Genomic DNA, 21,077 nt, shown 5'->3' with positions numbered 1-21,077 from the left:
TTCAGTACTCCCCACGCACAGCCACCTGGAGCTGAACATTGTTTCATAAACATGCTATACTTTTATTTGAATACCCACATTTTCTTCTGCTGCTTCTCTCTCTTTTCATTATTCTCCTTATGATAAACTGCTCATCACAAGGTCAAGAAACATCTTGTTACAGCCTTCCTTCAAGGAACATATATATATGTTACAGATAATGATTTCATTTGTATATTCATAATCCTCTGTTTGTAGGAGAAATACATACAGTAATATGTTTAATTTTATTAGCTGGAGATATATATGTCTTTTAATTAGACTATTACTGGTTGAGGTTGAGAAAATAACCTGTTGACTTTTTAAATTTCTTATCTGCATGTTCAAAGAAAATGGAGAGTGTGAGATATGTCAAAGACTCTTTGTGACTTCACACAGAACATTTTGAGAAAATCTGTATTTTCTCCTCACTGTGAATAGGGGGTGATGTCTCTGGTGGTATCCAAAAGTATGACTACCTTAAACCACACTGGTGTCAGCCACACAGTCTTCTGCTTGCTGGGCATCCCTGGCCTTGAGGACCAGCACATATGGATTTCCAACCCCTTCCTCATTTCCTATGTCATCGCCCTGCTTGGGAACAGCCTGCTCATCTGCATCATCCTCACAAAGCGCAGCCTCCATGAGCCTATGTACCTCTTCCTCTGCGTGCTGGCCGGAGCAGACATTGTCCTCTCCACGTGCACAGTGCCTCAGGCCCTGGCCATCTTCTGGTTCCATGCTGGGGAGATCTCCCTGGGTCGCTGCATTGCCCAGTTCTTCATAATCCACTGCACTTTCATCTATGAGTCAGGGATCTTGCTAGTGATGGCGTTTGACCGCTACATTGCCACATGCTACCCACTGAGGTACACCACTATTCTTATGCATGCACTGATTCAGAAAATAGGTGTGACAGTCTTTCTCAGAAGTTATTGTACAATTTTCCCCATCATATTTCTTTTAAAAAGGTTGACTTTTTGGCCAGATGGATTTACCTCGGAATTTTATCAGACATACAGGGAAGACATAATACCCATTCTCCTTAAAGTTTTCCAAAAAATAGAGGAGGAGGGGATACTCCCAAACTCATTCTATGAAGCTAACATCACCCTAATACCAAAACCAGGCAAAGACCCCACCAAAAAAGAAAACTACAGACCAATATCCCTGATGAACGTAGATGCAAAAATACTCAACAAAATATTAGCAAACCGAATTCAAAAATACATCAAAAGGATCATACACCATGACCAAGTGGGATTCATCCCAGGGATGCAAGGATGGTACAACATTCGAAAGTCCATCAACATCATCCACCACATCAACAAAAAGAAAGACAAAAACCACATGATCATCTCCATAGATGCTGAAAAAGCATTTGACAAAGTTCAACATCCATTCATGTTAAAAACTCTCAGCAAAATGGGAATAGAGGGCAAGTACCTCAACATAATAAAGGCCATCTATGATAAACCCACAGCCAACATTATATTGAACAGCGAGAAGCTGAAAGCATTTCCTCTGAGATCGGGAACTAGACAGGGATGCCCACTCTCTCCACTGTTATTTAACATAGTACTGGAGGTCCTAGCCACGGCAATCAGACAAAATAAAGAAATACAAGGAATCCAGATTGGTAAAGAAGAAGTTAAACTGTCACTATTTGCAGATGACATGATACTGTACATAAAAAACCCTAAAGACTCCACCCCAAAACTACTAGAACTGATATCGGAATACAGCAAAGTTGCAGGATACAAAATCAACACACAGAAATCTGTGGCTTTCCTATATACTAACAATGAACCAACAGAGAGAGAAATCAGGAAAACAACTCCATTCACAATTGCATCAAAAAAAATAAAATACCTAGGAATAAACCTAACCAAAGAAGTGAAAGACTTATACTCTGAAAACTACAAGTCACTCTTAAAAGAAATTAAAGGGGACACTAACAGATGGAAACTCATCCCATGCTCGTGGCTAGGAAGAATTAATATCGTTAAAATGGCCATCCTGCCCAAAGCAATATACAGATTTGATGCAATCCCTATGAAACTACCAGCAACATTCTTCAATGAACTGGAACAAATAATTCAAAAATTCATATGGAAACACCAAAGACCCCGAATAGCCAAAGCAATCCTGAGAAAGAAGAATAAAGTAGGGGGGATCTCACTCCCCAACTTCAAGCTCTACTATAAAGCCATAGTAATCAAGACAATTTGGTACTGGCACAAGAGCAGAGCCACAGACCAATGGAACAGACTAGAGAATCCAGACATTAACCCAGACATATATGGTCAATTAATATTTGATAAAGGAGCCATGGACATACAATGGCGAAATGACAGTCTCTTCAACAGGTGGTGCTGGCAAAACTGGACAGCTACATGTAGGAGAATGAAACTGGACCATTGTCTAACCCCATATACAAAAGTAAACTCAAAATGGATCAAAGACCTGAATGTAAGCCATGAAACCATTAAACTCCTGGAAGAAAACATAGGCGAAAACCTCTTAGACATAAACATGAGTGACCTCTTCTTGAACATATCTCCCCAGGCAAGGAAAACAACAGCAAAAATGAGTAAGTGGGACTATATTAAGCTGAAAAGCTTCTGTACAGCAAAAGACACCATCAATAGAACAAAAAGGAACCCTACAGTATGGGAGAATATATTTGAAAATGACACATCCGATAAAGGCTTGACGTCCAGAATATATAAGGAGCTCTCACGCCTCAACAAACAAAAAACAAATAACCCAATTAAAAAATGGGCAGAGGAACTGAACAGACAGTTCTCCAAAAAAGAAATACAGATGGCCAACAGACACATGAAAAGATGCTCCACATCGCTAATTATCAGAGAAATGCAAATTAAAACTACAATGAGGTATCACCTCACACCAGTAAGGATGGCTGCCATCCAAAAGACAAACAACAACAAATGTTGGCGAGGCTGTGGAGAAAGGGGAACCCTCCTACATTGCTGGTGGGAATGTAAGTTAGTTCAACCATTGTGGAAAGCAGTATGGAGGTACATCAAAATGCTCAAAACAGACTTACCATTTGACCCAGGAATTCCACTCCTAGGAATTTACCCTAAGAATGCAGCAATCAAGTTTGAGAAAGACAGATGCACCCCTATGTTTATTGCAGCACTATTTACAATAGCCAAGAATTGGAAGCAACCTAAATGTCCATCAATAGATGAATGGATAAAGAAGATGTGGTACATATACACAATGGAATACTACTCAGCTATAAGAAAAGGGCAAATCCAATCATTTGCAGCAACATGGATGGAGCTGGAGGGTATTATGCTCAGTGAAACAAGCCAAGCGGAGAAAGAGAAATACCAAATGATTTCACTTATCTGTGGAATATAAGAACAAAGGAAAAACTGAAGGAACAAAACAGCAGCAGAATCACAGAACTCAAGAATGGACTAACAGGTACCAAAGGGAAAGGGACTGGGGAGGATGGGTGGGTAGGGAGGGATAAGGGGGGGAGAAGTAGGGGGGTATTAAGATTAACATGCATGGGGGGGTAGGAGAAAAGGGAGGGCTGTACAACACAGAGAAGGCAAGTAGTGATTCTACAACATTTTGCTATGCTGATGGACAGTGACTGTAAAGGGGTTTATAGGGGAGACCTGGTATAGGGGAGAGCCTAGTAAACATAATATTCTTCATGTAAGTGTAGATTAGTGATAGAAAAAAAAAAAAAAAAAGGGCAGTTCCTGTGTGGTAACCTCCAACGAGTTCTACACAAGGGTATAAAGGGCATATAAAAGTGTAGGCAAAGGGTCTGTTTGTGTTTATACAGAGGATCAAAGCCTAATTGGGCTACCCCGAAAATGAACTAAGATACGATATGAAAAAGAACTTCCAACATCTGCACCCTCTGGAAGACTCATGCCAGAAGATGATCATCAAAAAACCCCAACAAAGATCCACGCACTGCTACAGCTGTAGATGCACTCATCCCACCAGTTCCTGGACCTGCCATGGGAATGAGGAAGGAGATATCTAAGCTGGCCTGTGCATACAGTAAAACAACAAAATTGGACTGGATCTATACTGTTGGAACTCAACCAAGAATTTGGAGAAGTGCAAATTGTAGCGCTCCAAAGTCTTACAACTACAAACTATTTATTGTTAAAAGTACATATGGCATGTGAACAGTCCCCAGGAATGGGTTGTTTTAATTTGTCTGATTTCTCTCAGACTGTTCAAGTTCATTTGGACAATATCCACCATATCATAGATAAGTTTTCACAAATGCCTAAGGTGCCTAACTGGTTTTCTTGGTTTCACTGCAGAGGGCTGGTAATTACAGATATGCTTTGGTTATGTATCTATACTCCTATTATGTTAATGTGTGTGTGCAATTTAAGTAGTAGCTTAAAACCTATACATGCTGAAGTTACTCTACAAGAAGATATATCAAAGAAATAATCAATCTTCCCATGTTTTCTTCCGCCTGCTACTTCTATAGCTTTTCTTCTTCCTTCCTAATTACAACCCTTAAATAGAATTCGTGCCTCATATCAAATTTACCGAGTATCATAATTCTTCCAAGTGGTAAAGATACCTCAATACAAATGCTGGGCATAGAAGCCACAGGGCATAAATATGCAAAGAAGTAAAAAGCTAACTTTTTCAAACAATAAGGCTTCTCTCTCACTTACCAACTTCACATTTCCCTGTATGGCCCCGGAAGATGACTGGTTAGCCAGAGACGGGTAAGATTCCTCAAGGGAGGAACAACCTAAGACAGGCACAGTCGCAGGGGGGCCATCAGGTGAGAAATTGGGGATCAACAGAGGTGAGGCTTAGAACCTCACCCCCCCGTTCTGAGAGAAATCTTCTGCATATGTGGATGTTTCATTGCCCTGGTCTAGCTGGGATTAACACATAGTCTACAGGCACACACCTGATCATCTACATTTGCTCTCTTACAACACTAAACTATGTTTTCTACCTTTATCTTGTATCTACCTACCACTTCAGCATTTTATTAAAAATAATAATAATAAAGAGAGAAATGTGGTATCCACATATAAATCAAGTATAAAAACCAAATCAGTATTCATATTTGAACTGACTGTTTATAGTTCATAATGCATGAGCAAAACCGAAAGTTTCTGTGATGACTGCCCTTGTACTGTTCACTATGTAACTTATTCATTATGTAAGAATTTGTTCTACATGTAAAAACTTGTTTGTTATGCCTCAGAAGATTGGAGACTGACAAAAATTAGGCTTGGGGTGGAATAATGAATGTGCATTGAGCATTGACTCCCCTATACAGAATTTTATTGTCGTTAACAACCATTTGATCAATAAATATGAGAGATGCCCTCACAAAAAAAAAAAAAAAAGGACAGACTTCCAATGGTAAAATAAATTAGTAACCGGGATGTAATGTATAGCATAAGGAATATAGTCAAGATATTGTAACAGCCTGGTAGGGTGATAGCTGGAACCTAGAATTATGTATATAAATGTTCTACCACTGTGTTGTACACTTGAAACTCATGTAATGTAATACTGTGTGTCAACTACCCTTCAATAAAAAATAATTATTATAAAAAAAAAAAAAAAAGGTTGACTTTTTGCCAAAATAATATCATTCCACATACCTTCTGTCAACACATTGGTTTGGCCAAATATGCTTGTAATGACATTCGAGTGAACATCTGGTATGGACTTTTCATCATAATGTCAACAGTGGTCTTAGATGTCCTGCTAATTTTTGTTTCCTATGTAGTGATTCTCCATGCTGTCTTCCACATGCCTTCCCAAGATACTCATCACAAAGCTCTCAACACATGTGGCTCACATGGCATCATCATCCTTTTTTATGGGCCTGCTATCTTCACAATCCTTACTCAGTGGTTTGGAAGCCACATTCCACCTCATATCCATGTCTTGTTGGCTAATGTCTGCATTCTGGTTCCACCGATACTGAATCCCATCGTTTATGGGATCAAGACCAAGCAAATCCAAGAGCAGGTGGCTCACATATTTTTTCCAAAGCAGAAGTAACTTTGGAAGAGAAACAGAGTTTTCAGCATCTCTAGCCATCCATGATGTTTTCTTTAGAAGTGATAGGTGGGAATAGCACTAGTAAGCTGAAACACTAGGAAATAGCTCAGTGAATTCTATTTCTGGAGCAAGTTCACCAGGGAGGTTATAGGACTTGCATCTTCTACTGCCAAAGCAATAGAGAGAGCAGTGCCATGCTTGACTGAGCAAGCTAGTTCCTGCACAGAACCTGTGGCCAGACAATTGAGTTTCCAAAATCGTGTAGCCTCCATGTTATCAACCTGATCTTTGGTAATAGATCAAATGAGAACAGTGCCCTGGTCTTGGAATTTGTTCAGTTATTCCTCACTGAATTTTCACCCTCTGAGACATTCTGTGACATCCCTGGACAACCACTTACAAATCACATACATACAGTGTTTCAGTTATGCAAGATGAATAATTTCTGGTGATCTAGTGGACAAAATAGTAATCATAGTTAATAATACTGTATCTTACATTTGAAATTTGCTGAGAGATTTGATCTTAAGTGTTCTTATCACCTATACACTAATGTTAACTATGAATGTGATGAATAGGTAATTAGCTTACTTGTGATTGTCATTTCATATTTGATATATGTATACAATATCAAAACATCATGATGTACACCTTAAATAAATGCAAGTTTTATTTGTTAATTACACTTTAGTAAATCAGGGGAAAGAAGAACTCACTAAAAATAACCATTAGATTGGTTACTAATTTGGTGTGTATCCTTCCATATTTTTCTCTATGTGTCTTTATGTATCCTTGTGAAGCTACCTGAAAATTACATGAATATATCCATAAATATAGACAGACACTAATGTGATCTGTCTATATTTATAAAAAAAGGATATTAATCAGCAGTTTGTCATGTACCATCACCTAATATGTCCATGACTTACATCACTAACTGTGAGAGGAGCATATGAGTAAGTGTCAGTCCCTGAAAAGGGGATTGTCTGCACAACACTTGTCATGGACACTGGAGGTTGGGTTCCTATTCTTGACCAAAGATAATTCTTCTGGTATGACACTGAGTCTTAGGCAAGGGAAAGCAGCTGTTGGGGAGGGAGAATTTTCCTTTAGCCATCATGGTTCTTCTGGCAGGTCTAAGAATCAAATTGACTTGAGACAGATAAAGAGGGGAAATAACCAAAGTTTAAGTATGTGTACACAGAGGCCCAATCATGAAATTGTGACCCAAAGTAATGACCAAGTCAGGCAGTTTTTATACATTTTAGACAAAGAGACAATAAATCTGTGAGGACTTGAAAGGACAAAGAAAACCTATGTTTGGGATCTTCCCCTAGTAAGGAATCCAGTGAGCATTAGTAAATTAGTAAAAAAATAACAATATTTGATTATGCAGCCTTCTGGGGTTCTAAATTCCATTATCTCCTGTCAATGATGTCTCTTTAATTCCCAGTACAGGGAAAGTAACTTCCACCTAGGAGACTTATTTCCTGATTTCAGTGGGGTAACAGACAAGAATATCCCTCCTGCACTGGCTGGGTCTCCAGTCACTTTAATTCAAAGTCAGTATGCCCCAGTGGCACGTTTTTGGGAGACCTGCCTTGGTCACTACAGGGGAATCTGTGATGCTCTAGAGTGCTGCCTTATTACAGCCAGTTCCTGAGTGGTGAAACTGTTAAGCAAAAATAATAGATGTAAACAGGGTGAAGAGAGAATAAAGCCAGAAAAGCCCACTAAAAGAACTCAAAAAATTAACCAGGTAAAGCCAGAGAGCCAGAAAAGATTCACAGAGTTAATGAGTTAATGAGTTTCAAAGGCCAGCAGTAACTTAGAATGCCCGGATATTTCCAAGATAAAGAAAAATATCGGAGCACAGCCTCTGTCTTCATTGTATCAATTAGATCAGGCCTTGTGAAATATATTTAGGCTGCAAAAAAGCCCAGCTTATTCTTATAATTAAACTGTATGCTGTTTTTTTCCTCTTCTTCCTGCCCCTTAATCAAGTAACTTTGTAACCAGGGCTGATGACAGACCTCGAAGTGTAAATAAACCTAGTTGACAAAGAATGCCAGATCCAGAACAACACAGTCACCTACATAACCCTATACTTAAGATGATTGGTTGTAGGCAATAAATGGATTTCCCCCACTTTATTTCTCCCTTTGACTGATTTCAGTTTCAAAGGTAATTTTCCCAAGGCCTAGAGACAGATCATCAGCTCCAGAGATACAATTAGACTCACATTTTGGAAACTGGCAGTATCATCAAAGTGTCAAAACATTAATGGAAGTCGTTTAATCAATTCCTGCTGACAAGGTTTCTGTTACAGAGATATTCAAGTAATTTAGTTTTATTAATAATCTATTCTGAATTTTTGTTAAAGAGACTTGTGTGCTACTTCATCTGGTCAGGATTTTTTAGACTCTTTTTGTCTTTACTTTTAATCAATTCACTCAACAAATATTTATTGAATGACTATTATGGGCATGACATTATGCTAAGTATAGGTAACATTGTTAAACAAAAACACTCACAATCCCTGCTCTCAGGATACTTCAATCCAGTGGGGAATAAAGATAATAATCAAATTATCACACTAATGAATGCACTTTCATAAGCGCTTTGGGATTTCAATGGAAAAGTGTTTGGAGTCTGGGTGCATGATGAACACAGACTTCCTTGAGGAGCATGACCTTTGGATGTGATCTGATAGCTCAATAGACTATTTACAATGTTTTTATGGATGGAGAACCTTGAAGGGTGACAAAGAAGGACATTACATAATGATAAAGGGGTCAGTCCAACAAGAGGATATAACCATTATAAGTACCTATGCACCCAACATAGGAGCACCTAAATATATAAAACAAATACTAACAGAATTAAAGGAGGAAACAGATTGCAACACCTTCATTTTAGGGGACTTTAACACAGCACTCACATCAATAGATCAACCAGACAGAAAATAAATAAGGAAACAGAGGCTCTGAACACTACTTTAGGTCAAATGGACTTAACAGATATCTGCAGATAATTCCACCCAAAAGCAGCAGGATACACATTCTTCTGAAGTGTACATGGAACATTTTCCAAAATAGGTCACATACTAGGCCACAAAAAGAGCCTCAATAAATTCAAAAAAGATGGAAATTGTATCAAGCAGTTTCTCAGACCACAATGGAATGAAACTAAGAATAAATTACACAAGGAAAACTAAAAGAGCCCACAAATATATAGAGGCTAACAACATGCTTGTAAATAATCCATATATCAATGAACAAATTAAAACAGAAGTTAACCCATACATTGAGACAAATGAAAACAAAAATTCAACAGTCGAAAATCTGTGGGACACTGCAAAAGTGTACTAAGAGGGAAGTACATAGCCATACAAGCTTACCTCAAGAAACAAGAATAATCCCAAATAAACAGTCTAAACTCACAATTAAAGAAACTAGAAAATGAAGAACAAATGAAACCCAAAGTTAGTAGAAGGAAGGACGTAATAAAGAGCAGAGCAGAAATAAATAAAATAGAGAAGAATAAAACAAGAGAAGAAAATCAATGAAACTGGGAGCTGGTTTTCTGAGAAAATACACAAAATACATAAACCCCTAGCCAGACTTATCAAGAAAAAAAAGAGTACACAAACAAAATCAGAAACAAAGAAGGAATAGTCACAATGGATACCACAGAACTACAAAGAATTATTAGAGGACATTATGCAAAGTTATATGCAATTAATTAGACAACCTAGAAGCAATGGACAAATTCCTAAAAAAATAGAACCTTCCAAGACTGATCCAGAAAGAATAAAAAATCTGAATAGACCAATTATCAGTAATAAAATTGAACTGGTAATAAAAAAATTCCCAACCAACAAATGTTCATATCATATGGCTTCACAGCTGAATTCTACCAAACATTTAAAGAGCTAATAAACTTCCTTCTTAAAGTATTGTGAAAAGTAGAAGAGGAGGGAATAATAATGTATTTTAGTATGGAAATATTCAAAGCTGTACTTGAAGGCATAAAAAGTTGGCAGATGCTTCAGTTCCTTGGTGTCCTTCAAAATCATGATTTTAGGAGTATCAAATGCAGAAAATGCTGTATTACAGCTCCTAATGTACTCTGCAGGGATGTTGTACAGAGTGTGATCTGTTTGTATTGGTGAATGATTTTGTGAATATTTGGGCTTACATACACTCTTCCTATGTAACTGCAATTTACACAGTTACATTGCTTGAAAATTCAAATATATATTAAAGTGCAATAATACTTGTAATTATATGTATTATTGAATTAAATGTAATTTCAAACTTTTTAAATAGAATTTCCACCCAATTCATGAACAACACATCACAGAGAAGTGACATGCTTAATAGTTAGGCTAGTTGACTTGGTCATTATCCTTCTCAGACCTCCTTCACCATGTAAACCCACAGCTATACATTTCAAAAATGCTCCCAACAGGGTGGCCAAACCCTTGCTGAGATTTAGTAGTTTGGGTGATTTAATCACCTTGATTAATTCACTGGAGAGGCCAGTGACAAGTTTCCAAGGAGCCTAGTTTTCTTGGCTAGTATCATAGCACCTTATACAAAAGTGAACCCACAGGGCTAACTCTGGATTTCAAAATGCTCCCACTGGTGAATAACACCTTTGCTGAGAATGAGAGTTTTAGGTGACTTAATCACCATGGCTATTTTCATGATTAGATTAGGCCCTCCGGGTGGAGCTGACATCATAATGGAATCAATCAGGAAGTCCTGGAAGTCTCCTCCCACTCCATGAAGGTGCGTGAATATAAGGCCAGTTCTGTTCTGTGACACTTTGCTAGTAGTTGGAAGATCTGTACCAGGTGGTGAGCCCCTTGCCTTCTGAGTCTTTGTATCACTGAAGCCCAGGCATCTCACTGAGTTCCAAGTGGCCGCCGTCATGTCCTCATCCCTGCTCAGCCTGGCAGTGATGCATGAGTAACACGAAGGAGCATGGAAGCCCACCGCATCCTCAGGAAGACAGGGTTATGTGCCCAGTCTTTCCAACTGGATCTTGCCTGAGGCTGCCAGGACTGACACCCGACCTCCCTGTGTTTCACAATTTCTCCATGACATGTAAACAGATGTACAATGACCTTCTCAGGAGAGACAGGGAACACTAGCAGGAATGGAATCCTACACCTCTTGGGGTGAAATGAGAGAATGCAGCCCCGCTCAGAACTATTTCAAGAGTGCAGTGATCCCTTTGACGTCATCTTTACTTGTGAGGAGAGCATCTATGACAAAGTGGTGGAAGACCTGTGTGCCAGAGAACAGGCGACCTCCCCGCCTGTGCATGTGGTCAAGGTGGACATCGAAGGTGCCGTGGGGGATGCCACCCTTGGAGGCTGCCCCACCTGTGAGCTCTGCCAGTGCCTCCAGCTGGTGGACATGAAAGACAGTCTGGAGAGGCTGCTCTTGGCAGTGGAGGAGAAGCAGGAAAGAGCTTTCTTCACACGGCCTGCTTCTACTGAAGATCTTGGTAGGCTTGGACTCCTTCATCAGTGAGAACTTGTGCATGGACTCCTTCATCAGTGAGAACTTGTGCATGGACTCTTACTATTATGTATATCCTGTGAGTAGTGTCTTCAAAGCCCTTTCCTCTAAACGCCATATATATTGTTAACCTTAAAAATAAAACAGTCATCTTACCAGCATAAACAGGTTTATTCAGGTATAGCAGGAACTGCAATCTGGGACCTTCAAGTTACAGCAGAATCATAGACATGTCTAGAAAACAAAGGAGGGGAAAACTCTTTTACAGAGGAAGGGGCCAAGTTAGAACAGCTGTTTCTAAGCACAAAGTCCATCGGATTCAACTGTTAAGTCCCACATATGGTGGTTTCTCATTGGCTGAACTGTGACAGTCTCTCAGTGCCTGGGCTGTAGCTGGGTTCTGGAAAGTGGAATCCTTCTTCTTCCTGTTGGGCAGTAAAGCAGCTAAAACAGTATGTTGTCTGTCTTTTCTGATAGGGAGATTTAGGAGGAGTGAATGAGCATGAGAGTTTTTCCCGCAGGCCTCCTGACACCATGTCAGCGAGGTTTCCCTTAATCACTTTCACATTCACCCTTTTTGGGCAAAATCTTTCTCCAAAAGCATCACTGATCGAGTCAAGGATTTCTCTGCATAGTGGTTTTGTCCCTTAGTGTCGGAAAGGAACTTTGCTGGTTGTTATGTCCTATGTCAGAGGGAAAGGGCATAGCAGTTGGAAACCACTTAGGTCAGGTTTGATTTAGGAGGGAGGACTCTTCAGTCGCTTCCTATCTATAGTTCATGTTTTTCAAGATCATAAAACACTGGAGATCACCTTATATTGGGTACATTACTTTTACAAATGTTTAACAAACAACAACAGATAAAGCTTAAAATAATTATACAAAACAGAAAAAGTAAGTAACATGACAATTTTAAATTCAGAGTGGTCCTAAACCGTAACTCTAGTCTGAAAGTAGCCAGTTGAATATATTTACTGGCACTAATTCTGACGTAAGCTGGGAAAGGTCTCCCTACAGAAGCAAGGCTGGAGTCACATATGCTTCCTGAAAGTCCTTACTTAAAAGCAACCATGAAAGCAGAATAGTGAATGAATACCACAAGAGCACAATGAAAGTCATTTACTGAGCACATCTGGGTAGATTCAGTACAGGGATAAAATGAAGCAAATAGTTGATCAACTTTTTGCAAGAATAGCAAAACTCCAAAAGATGCAGAAAACAGTATTGTTATCTTTCAAGAACTGTTTGAAACCAATTGTGTTATCAATGGTATAGCCTATAAGGCTGCAATTTCAGAGACCATGAATTTGGATAAGAACCTCCGTTTGAGTTCCTGGCCCCAATTCACTAGCAGGGTGTCTGAGAATTCAACTCAATTCCAGCACTACCTGCCCAGAGACAGCACCAGATTCCCCAGGTTAAGGGCCTAGTCCTATAAGAATGCCCTTTATTTCCCTCCCCCCTATCTTCCCCTCCCCAGATGCCAGTTACAAGCCCCAGGCTGTTACCTGTGCTTCTGAATGAACAGCTCTAAATCAGAGGTTCCTAAGATAGCCTCCTAGGTTTGATTAACTTGCTATAATGGCTCACAGAACTCAGGAAAACACATTTACCAGTTTAACAGAGCATCCTGTAAAGGATACAAGTTTATAGCCAGATGAAGAGATACATAGAGCAAAGTCCCAAATAAAGGAGCTTCTGTCTTTGTAGAGCTTAGAGCCTGGCTCGGTGGCACTTGCTTCCTAGCTGGAAGCTCTTTCTGAAAGAGAAGCAGGTTGCAAAAGAGATAGGAAAATGCTTTTTTTCAGGTTTTTGTGAGGGCTTCATTGCACAGTCATGACTGTCTAAGTCATTGGCCACTGGCTGATGAACCTCTTCTCCCCTCTCCCCTCCTAGGGGTTGGGGGTTGGGGTTGAGAGATGCCACCCTCTAATAGATTTATGGTTGGTCACCTGGCAACCAGCACCACCCTTGGGTGGGGTCCAAAGTGTCTCCATTAACAAGACACCCATTTGACCTTCATGGCTCTGAAGCCTTTCCAGGAACTGCTGGTGGAGACCAACTAGACCTGAGAAATCTATTTTAGTCCTCTGAATGGCCAAGTACATTTTTCTTATAACTCATATCACAGAACCAAAGTTCAGATGAAAGAAGACTTTTGTGAATTCTGGACTTTCTATACCTTCAAAGGCTCAAAGGATCCTGATGAAGCTATTTCCAAAAGGCCACAATCCAAAGAAGAGTCTTCCCCTTTCCCCAGGATGTTCTTTGTTCTCCATTCCTGCCACATCAGCAAGTGGGGGAAGGGGCATCAGCCCGCTCCCCACAGTGGGTGTCTATGGCGTCCAGAACAGTAGGTCTGGGACTCAGGACTAATGGCAGTCTTTCTGGCCAAGACATCTGAAGGGTCTGTACACATTTGGCTGATTGAGTCTTGGTAGTGCCACTGATATATTCAACTAATCCTGAGGATTGAGGATGTTAACCACAATGAATGCGAGGTAAGACCAGTTAGCACAGACTGGTCAAAACACCTGACCAGTAAATGAGTTCTCCAATCACAGTAAATTTTGAGAGGGATTCCCTGGTAGGGATAATCTCTTCTAAGATTAGAAATTTTAGCCACAGAAATAGCACTGGGGCCTGTGTGCAGGAAAAGCCTTTGGTCCAGTGAGAAAACATGCAGAGCACTGCTGTGCCATTTTATCCATGATATTGGAAAACTGTGTGAAATCCTTTTGCCAAACTATAAATCTATAAATAGCTCATTGAGAAATTTAAAATGTCCAGAGACCAGATGGGTATGTGGGACAAATGAGCTACTCTTTTGGAGACTTATTAATATTTCCCACCAATATTGATTCATGACCACTATTGTTTTGTCAGAAAACAAATGGTTTAATGAATGTACAGTGTTAAGTAGAGGGAATTTCAGAATTTTCTGGTAGGACCAGATCGTTATTATAGTCAGTGTCAGGGGAAGGATGCTACACTATAAGCTACTTGGTGCCTTATTGTTCAAGCCATAAGAATTGCACAGAGAAAAGCATTCTTTCATACTGAGAATTTCATTAAAACTTTAAAGTGTTCATTGTTCACATGCATCCTCTGAAAATAAGTCCAAGGATATGTCTTTTTGGAGAGTGAAACATATGTCCTATAGTAATTATCAGTGGCACCAAACTCCACGTGATTCACAGGAGAAAAATAGAGAAGGCTATTTGAACATAGTTGAATTAATTTACATGCTGCCTGTTAGAGTAGATTTCAGTTAATATCAGCCCTCTCTCACTCCATGGATGAGGGTAGGATGGAGCAAGGGTGGACCTGGAGGGCCACCTAGTAGGTGATTTGAGGCCTGTAGAAGAGTGTGGCTGTGGACAGGTGGGGTAGAGGACAGATGAGAGCGAGATGCTGGAGTTGAAATGGCAAGACTTGCTGAAGGGGAGAGAGATGGAGGAATTCGGAGTCACTGTCACTTTTGCATCTTTCACCAAAGGTGTCCAGGGCCATATATATCTAGCGGCAGAGCTGGTGGGGGGGGGGCGGTGAGTGCTTCTTTTCTGGTAGATTTGATGTCATGCTACATAAGACTCTCAGCTGATGTTGGGGGGCCTGGGTCATGACTGGAGATGAGTGGGGATAATCTGTTGAATTTATAGTTTCAGGTTATGGGAACACAAACCTGAAATAAGTTTTCTAAAGTAGTTGTTGTGAACTCTTCTGAAGGTGGAGACCTTTTTTCCAACAGGTGTTATTTCTCCCAGAAAATCCATCTGGAAGAAAGTTAGACAAGCTTGTTAATCAAGTTCCTGTGTGTATTGGGCAAGGAGAAGTCCATACCACAGAGGGAGAGGTGCGAGATGCTGTGGATGCTGAAGGGGAGTGATTGCAGCGATAGATCACAGAATCTAACACATCTAAGAGAAGATGAAAGGAAGGAATGATGCTAGATTACATGGGTTTTGCAGAAATTTCCCACCTTGTTTATATAATCAGCCTTGGATTATTTTTCCTGCTTTCACTTCACTCTAGATCCACTGAGAAGAGGATACATAAGCCTCATTCCTTTGGTCTAAGTAAATCATGAGGCCATCGCAGCTGCACAATAAATTGCATTTCATGATGAAGGAATTGGCTTTTGGGTATAGCAGAGGGAAGAATTATTGGCTGTCATTTTTGCAGATGGTCAACCACATATGACACACTATCAAGTTGACAAATAGTCAAAAGCTTGGCAATACACTGTGATGGACAGGTTTTGAAGAAAAGGTACTTTCATACATTGCTGTCAGTAGTGAAAGTGGTTTAACCAATAAGAAGGAGTCTTTCAATATGTAACACAACTGCAAATGCATTTGCCCTTTGACCAAGCTAATCTTCTAGACTTTGACCATAGATCCCATAGATCTATCAGTAGAATTGTCCAAATTTGAAGAGAGAGAAAAAATGAAAAATAATGACACTCTCAAGTACTGGTGCAATGATATCAAAAGGTCTTAAATATATTGTTGGGATTTCAAAATGAAAGAATGAGACAGAAAAATGTTTCCTAAAATATCCTTGCTGAACATTGCAAATGAAACAAAAATAATAACTTTAAAGATTCAAAAACCTCACTGAATTTTGAGGACAATAAAAACAAGGAAAGCTAGGCCTAGGCCCATGCAATCAAACTGAAAATTAAGATAAAGTGAAAAATCTTGAATGTAGCAAAGAAGCCAGGTTCGTGAAATAGAAACACGGCCAAGTGATCAAGGTTCATATGTCTTCCAGTAATTGTTAAGCTTGTACTTTTACAGAGCCCTAAAAAACAGTTAAACATATGATTCATGACTCTGGAACTTGTAAATAACTTTTATGTAATCCTTTTCATGAAGAATAAAACTTTGAAAATAACGAGTCCATATTAATAATGAGGATTTTTATTCCCATTGCAATAAAATAGGCCTGTAGGAAGGGGAGCTAGTTGTAGACAGTTTCTGTATCTGAGCATCTGGAGAGAAGCAAGGGAGAAATGGAGCAGGAAGAAGTGAGGAGGTTGGTAAGCAGTCTTACAGCCCCAGCCTGTTCTGGGAGGAAAGCAGGGCTGGTGGAGAGAGCGCTGTCCCTGGAGTCCTGGTATAAGTGCTTCTCCCTCGGGGGCGCACTTGACAGAGGATAAACACCTCTGGCATGCAACAAGCTGAATTTCATCTCCAATCTCATGTCTGTTCCTGAAGACACAGTCTAAGTCTGGTGAGTGAACTGGATATGGGGTCGGATGGTTCCAGGATCAGGATAATGGCTAGTTAGTGTTATGTACTAGACAGGCCAGAGGTGACAGGACTGTTGAAGTTTAATATATGTGGACAGAGAATGGTAAGGATTATTGGAAGTGGAGGGTGGGGTCTGGGAAGGCAGGTGAGAGTATATAGGCTAGTGGAAGGTACTGAAAGTAAAAACAAGAAGGTATCATCCAATAAATAACAGGCACCCTAATAATTGGACTGGACATGAGAGAACAGGAAGATTGTGATGTAGGCTGCAGACCTGTCTTGGCAGGGAAGAGATGAGTCCTGAGAATGACTGGGATCTGTGGCAGGTCTCTGACAGCCGGACTGGGAAGGGCTTTGAGGAGCCCGCCAGGCCATCTCAGGCAGATGAGAGAAGATACTATGGGGAGGAGGCATTGAGTGGGGATGTGTAGGGTGAACATGCCTTGGAGCGGAGCCGTTCCAGCAGAAGGACAGTCAAGCAGGCAGATCCCCAATCCTTGAGCTCCCTGGCCTTGGTCTTTGGCTGGAATGAATAAAAACTTCTCTTTTGGTCCCTTTCTCCAAACACATGATAATGATCAGTTTCTACAATCTCTCCTCATCCCAAGCCCTGCCTTTGTTGAACTGTGTCTGTGGCCCCTTCCTTCTACCAGAGCCTCCGTGTATTCTAGAGACAGTCGTCTGTCTCAAGGCCCGTGACTGGACTCTCTTGGCAAGCAACTCTAATGGAAGTACAATTTCTCTCATTAAAGAGAGGATGGTAACAGAGGCTGATATCCTCCTCAGAAATTAAAATACAGGGACATCAAGAGAGTGAACCTGGAGTGGAAGAAGTACTGTATAACTTAGCTATTGAATAGATATTTAGAGATACTCCTTAGGATGGGTGTAACCCTTAGGATGGAGAAAAAATAAGTTGTGATCAAGGCCCTTCATCATCAGGAAAAGTCTGCCTCAACAACCTCTCCCATCCCCTCTCCTTCACTCCTGATGCATCAGCCACCTTGGGCTAAGAATGTTTCAAGAATACAAACATTTCTCATAGTGATTCCCACTTTTCATTCTTTTTATCTTATGTGAAAACTACTCAGTCTCAAGTTCAAGTGTCATTTGTATACTACCTTCCAGACACACACACTGATTTGCTTTATATATTCATCACCATCTGTTACTTAACAATGACATCTTTACTTTGATTAGTTGCAAACCTGTGTATCTTTTACTACAGCGTTACTGAGGACAGACAACGATTCCTTTTCAACTTTGTACTTGTCTTGTTATTTGCATGTTCAAGAATGATGGAAATGTAGAATATGGCAATAGCTCCTGGTACCTTCACAATGAAAGTCATAGGAAAATCTGTGTTTTCCTCTGTCGGTGGATAAGAAATGATGTCTTTGGTGGGTGCCCCAGGCATGACTTCCTTAAACCACACTCGTGTTAGCCACACAGCCTTCCACTTGCTGGGCATCCCTGGCCTCGAGGACAAGCACATATGGATTTCTATCCCCTTCCTCATTTCCTATGTCATCACCCTGCTTGGGAACAGCCTGCTCATCTGCATCATCCTCACAAAGCGCATCCTCCATGAGCCCATGTACCTCTTCCTCTGCATGCTGGCAGGAGCAGACATTGTCCTCTCCACGTGCACAGTGCCTCAGGCCCTGGCCATCTTCTGGTTCCATGCTGGGGAGATCTCCCTGGGTCGCTGCATTGCTCAGGTCTTTGTCCTGACTTCCACATTCATGTCTGAGTCAGGGATCTTGCTGGTGATGGCATTTGACCGCTACATTGCCATATGCTACCCACTGAGATACACCACTATGCTTACACATGCACTGATTGGGAAAATTGGTCTGACTGTCTTTCTGAGAAGTTCTGTTATGGTGTTTCCCATAATATTTCTTCTGAAAAGACTGACTTTTTGCAGAAGTAATGCTCTTCCTCACACTGCTTGTGAACACATTGGCTTGGCCAAATTTTCCTGCGATGACATACGAGTGAACATCTGGTATGGGCTTTTTCTCCTAATGTCAACAGTGATTTTAGATGTTGTGCTAATTTTTGTGTCATATATGCTTATCCTCCATGCCATCTTTCGTATCCCTTCCAGAGATGCTCGCCACAAAGCCCTCAACACATGTGGCTCCCATGTGTGTGTCATCCTCCTCTTTTATGGGCCTGGGATCTTCTCAGTGCTCACTCAGCGGTTTGGACGCCACATCCCACCCCATATCCACATCCTGTTGGCCAATGTCTGCACTCTGGCTCCTCCTGTGCTGAACCCCATCATTTATGGGATCAAGACCAAACAGATCCGGGACCAGGTGGCTCTTGTCTTGTTCCCAAAAGACATATGACTTGGCATGGAAGGCAAAATACAGTTTTCTCAACATTTTTTGCCATACATGTGGTGAGCTTTAGCTGTCCTAGCAGTGAGGGACAGCTGAGACTAGATAAATATCTCAGTAAGCATAATTTTCGAGAGCAAGCCCACAGGGGAGCTTGGGGACATTTTTTCAAGGTCTCTGATCAATAATGACAGGTCAATTTATTTGTGGGTCAGTGAGTTTTCTCTTGCAGTGTCTGAGAAATAAAACACCTCCTAGTCTATAACCGTAGATAGACACTTAGAAAGAGATGAATCGTGGATGATTGGACTACTCTTCCCTGGTTTGTTCCGTGAAGTTGTCCTCATTCCCCTTACCTGCCTTGGGAGGCTGCTCTACAGATTCTTCCCTCTGTCCTCTCTACCAGAAGGTTTTATTGTTCACATCCTCACTTCTGTCTGTACACATTCTTTTATTTGTGAAGGAAGGCAGGGAGGGAGGGAATGGGAGAGGGATGCAGGGAAAACCCCGTGGCACCTGCATCTCCTTACGGCCTTGCCTCCGCCTCTCTCCCTCCTTCTTCTTCCTCCCCATCCTTCTCCTTTTCTGTCTCCATCATGGTAAAACACCTTGAAAGAGTTGTGTATACATTCAGCATTCACTATCTGCCTTCCTTTTTCTAAAAGTCTTACTCCAGTCAGAAACCTTTCCTATGCCGTTGTACTGCATGTCACAGCGCCCCCCACACTGCTGAATCCGCTGGTCAGTACGCAGTGTACATCCCACAGGACACATCAGCCGCACTTAGTACAGTTAGTACAGTCAAGCATTCTTTCATTCTGGAACCTTCTCATTACCCCACCATAGACAGCATATTAGAAATCTGTTCAAAAGCAACCAATTTAAAAAACAGATATATTCACTTCTAATATGATTTTACAGAAGACTTTTATGTATTTTCTAATGTATATATGAGCGCAGGTAGATAAATAGTTTTAACTGGACCAGACTCCACCTACTTTTCTGCAATGCACCTTTCTCACTTAGCAAGGTAATGTGGTTACATTTTCATTCCAAAAATAAATGTCTCTGCTGACATTTTATTACCTCTGCATTGTGTATGTACAAAATGTGCAGTTTATAATTTAGTCAAGCAATTACTTTAAAAAAGGCATGTTACTCATTTCTTTGGCCTTATTACTGTTCAATTACCAAATGAGAGCTGGCTGAACATTCTATACATGTTACTTCCCTACCATCCATTACATCTTTTGAAAGATTGGCTCCAAATCAAGGTGTTTAAAATACTTTTTATGCTAATTATAAAATTATAAAATCATCACTTTAAAATAATTAGAGACATTGATATGATTAAAGTAGCTACATTTATTACTTCTGTGTATGATTTGTGTTTTAAATTATTGTTTACATATCTCATACTATATTTCACATAGATTTATAAATATTTATTTCATTTTGAACATATTTTTAGCTGGCTATAAAATATACCAGTTTATGGAAGAGCCATAATTTCCCTAACCATTTTAAAAATTAATTTCTGTAGTATATTTCAAATTTTTCTGTTGTCCAAGTTTTATTTAAACATTTTCTTATTTTGCCTGTTCATTAATTTTAGCAGTACATCACTTCTTAAATATTATGTGAACAAATTACCAATATTTTCTTTTTTTTCTGTTCCTCAAAATTGTTTCCAAATGAAACAAGAATTACATTATAATGCATCATTTAGCTTCTACTTAATTTAGCAATTGAATAATTAGCCATAATTTCTAAAACATCTATTGGATAAAAAATACAAAATAGCAAAGAAGCATTTTAGTGACTGCTAATCATACCCATTATTAAAATAGTTTATA

At 40.1% G+C, this 21,077-nt stretch overlaps 2 protein-coding genes and 1 pseudogene across 2 annotated transcripts; all 3 read left to right on the top strand.

Annotated features, from left to right (window-relative positions):
* Nucleotides 1-489: 489 nt before the first annotated feature.
* Nucleotides 490-6,078, top strand: LOC118912054 (olfactory receptor 52B4-like). The gene is made up of 2 exons (XM_057507271.1): nucleotides 490-989; nucleotides 5,637-6,078. The coding sequence occupies exons 1-2, from the start codon at nucleotides 490-492 to the stop codon at nucleotides 6,076-6,078; spliced, it is 942 nt and encodes a 313-aa protein (XP_057363254.1).
* A 4,991-nt stretch (nucleotides 6,079-11,069) lies between these two features.
* On the top strand, nucleotides 11,070-11,590 carry LOC118912140 (RNA polymerase II subunit A C-terminal domain phosphatase SSU72 like protein 3-like; annotated as a pseudogene).
* A 6,695-nt stretch (nucleotides 11,591-18,285) lies between these two features.
* LOC118912053 (olfactory receptor 52B4-like) lies at nucleotides 18,286-19,230 on the top strand. Its single transcript, XM_036884847.2, has one exon. It carries the CDS (start codon nucleotides 18,286-18,288, stop codon nucleotides 19,228-19,230), a length of 945 nt encoding a protein of 314 aa, XP_036740742.2.
* The last annotated feature ends 1,847 nt before the right edge of the window (nucleotides 19,231-21,077 follow it).

The sequence above is a fragment of the Manis pentadactyla genome, chromosome 9 (genome assembly GCF_030020395.1).
Source record: "Manis pentadactyla isolate mManPen7 chromosome 9, mManPen7.hap1, whole genome shotgun sequence".
NCBI classification, from domain to species: Eukaryota; Metazoa; Chordata; class Mammalia; order Pholidota; family Manidae; genus Manis; species Manis pentadactyla.
The sequence above is the reverse complement of the archived record's forward strand: the minus strand, read 5'-3'. Positions and strand labels throughout refer to the sequence as shown.

Coding starts and splice junctions, on each gene's coding strand:
- LOC118912054 (XM_057507271.1), top strand. CDS start 490: ATGACTACCTTAAACCACACTGGTGTCAGCCACACAGTCTTCTGCTTG. Junction 990..5,636: donor ATCATATTTCTTTTAAAAAG/GTTGACTTTTTG, acceptor AAAAAAAAAAAG/GTTGACTTTTTGCCAAAATA.
- LOC118912053 (XM_036884847.2), top strand. CDS start 18,286: ATGACTTCCTTAAACCACACTCGTGTTAGCCACACAGCCTTCCACTTG.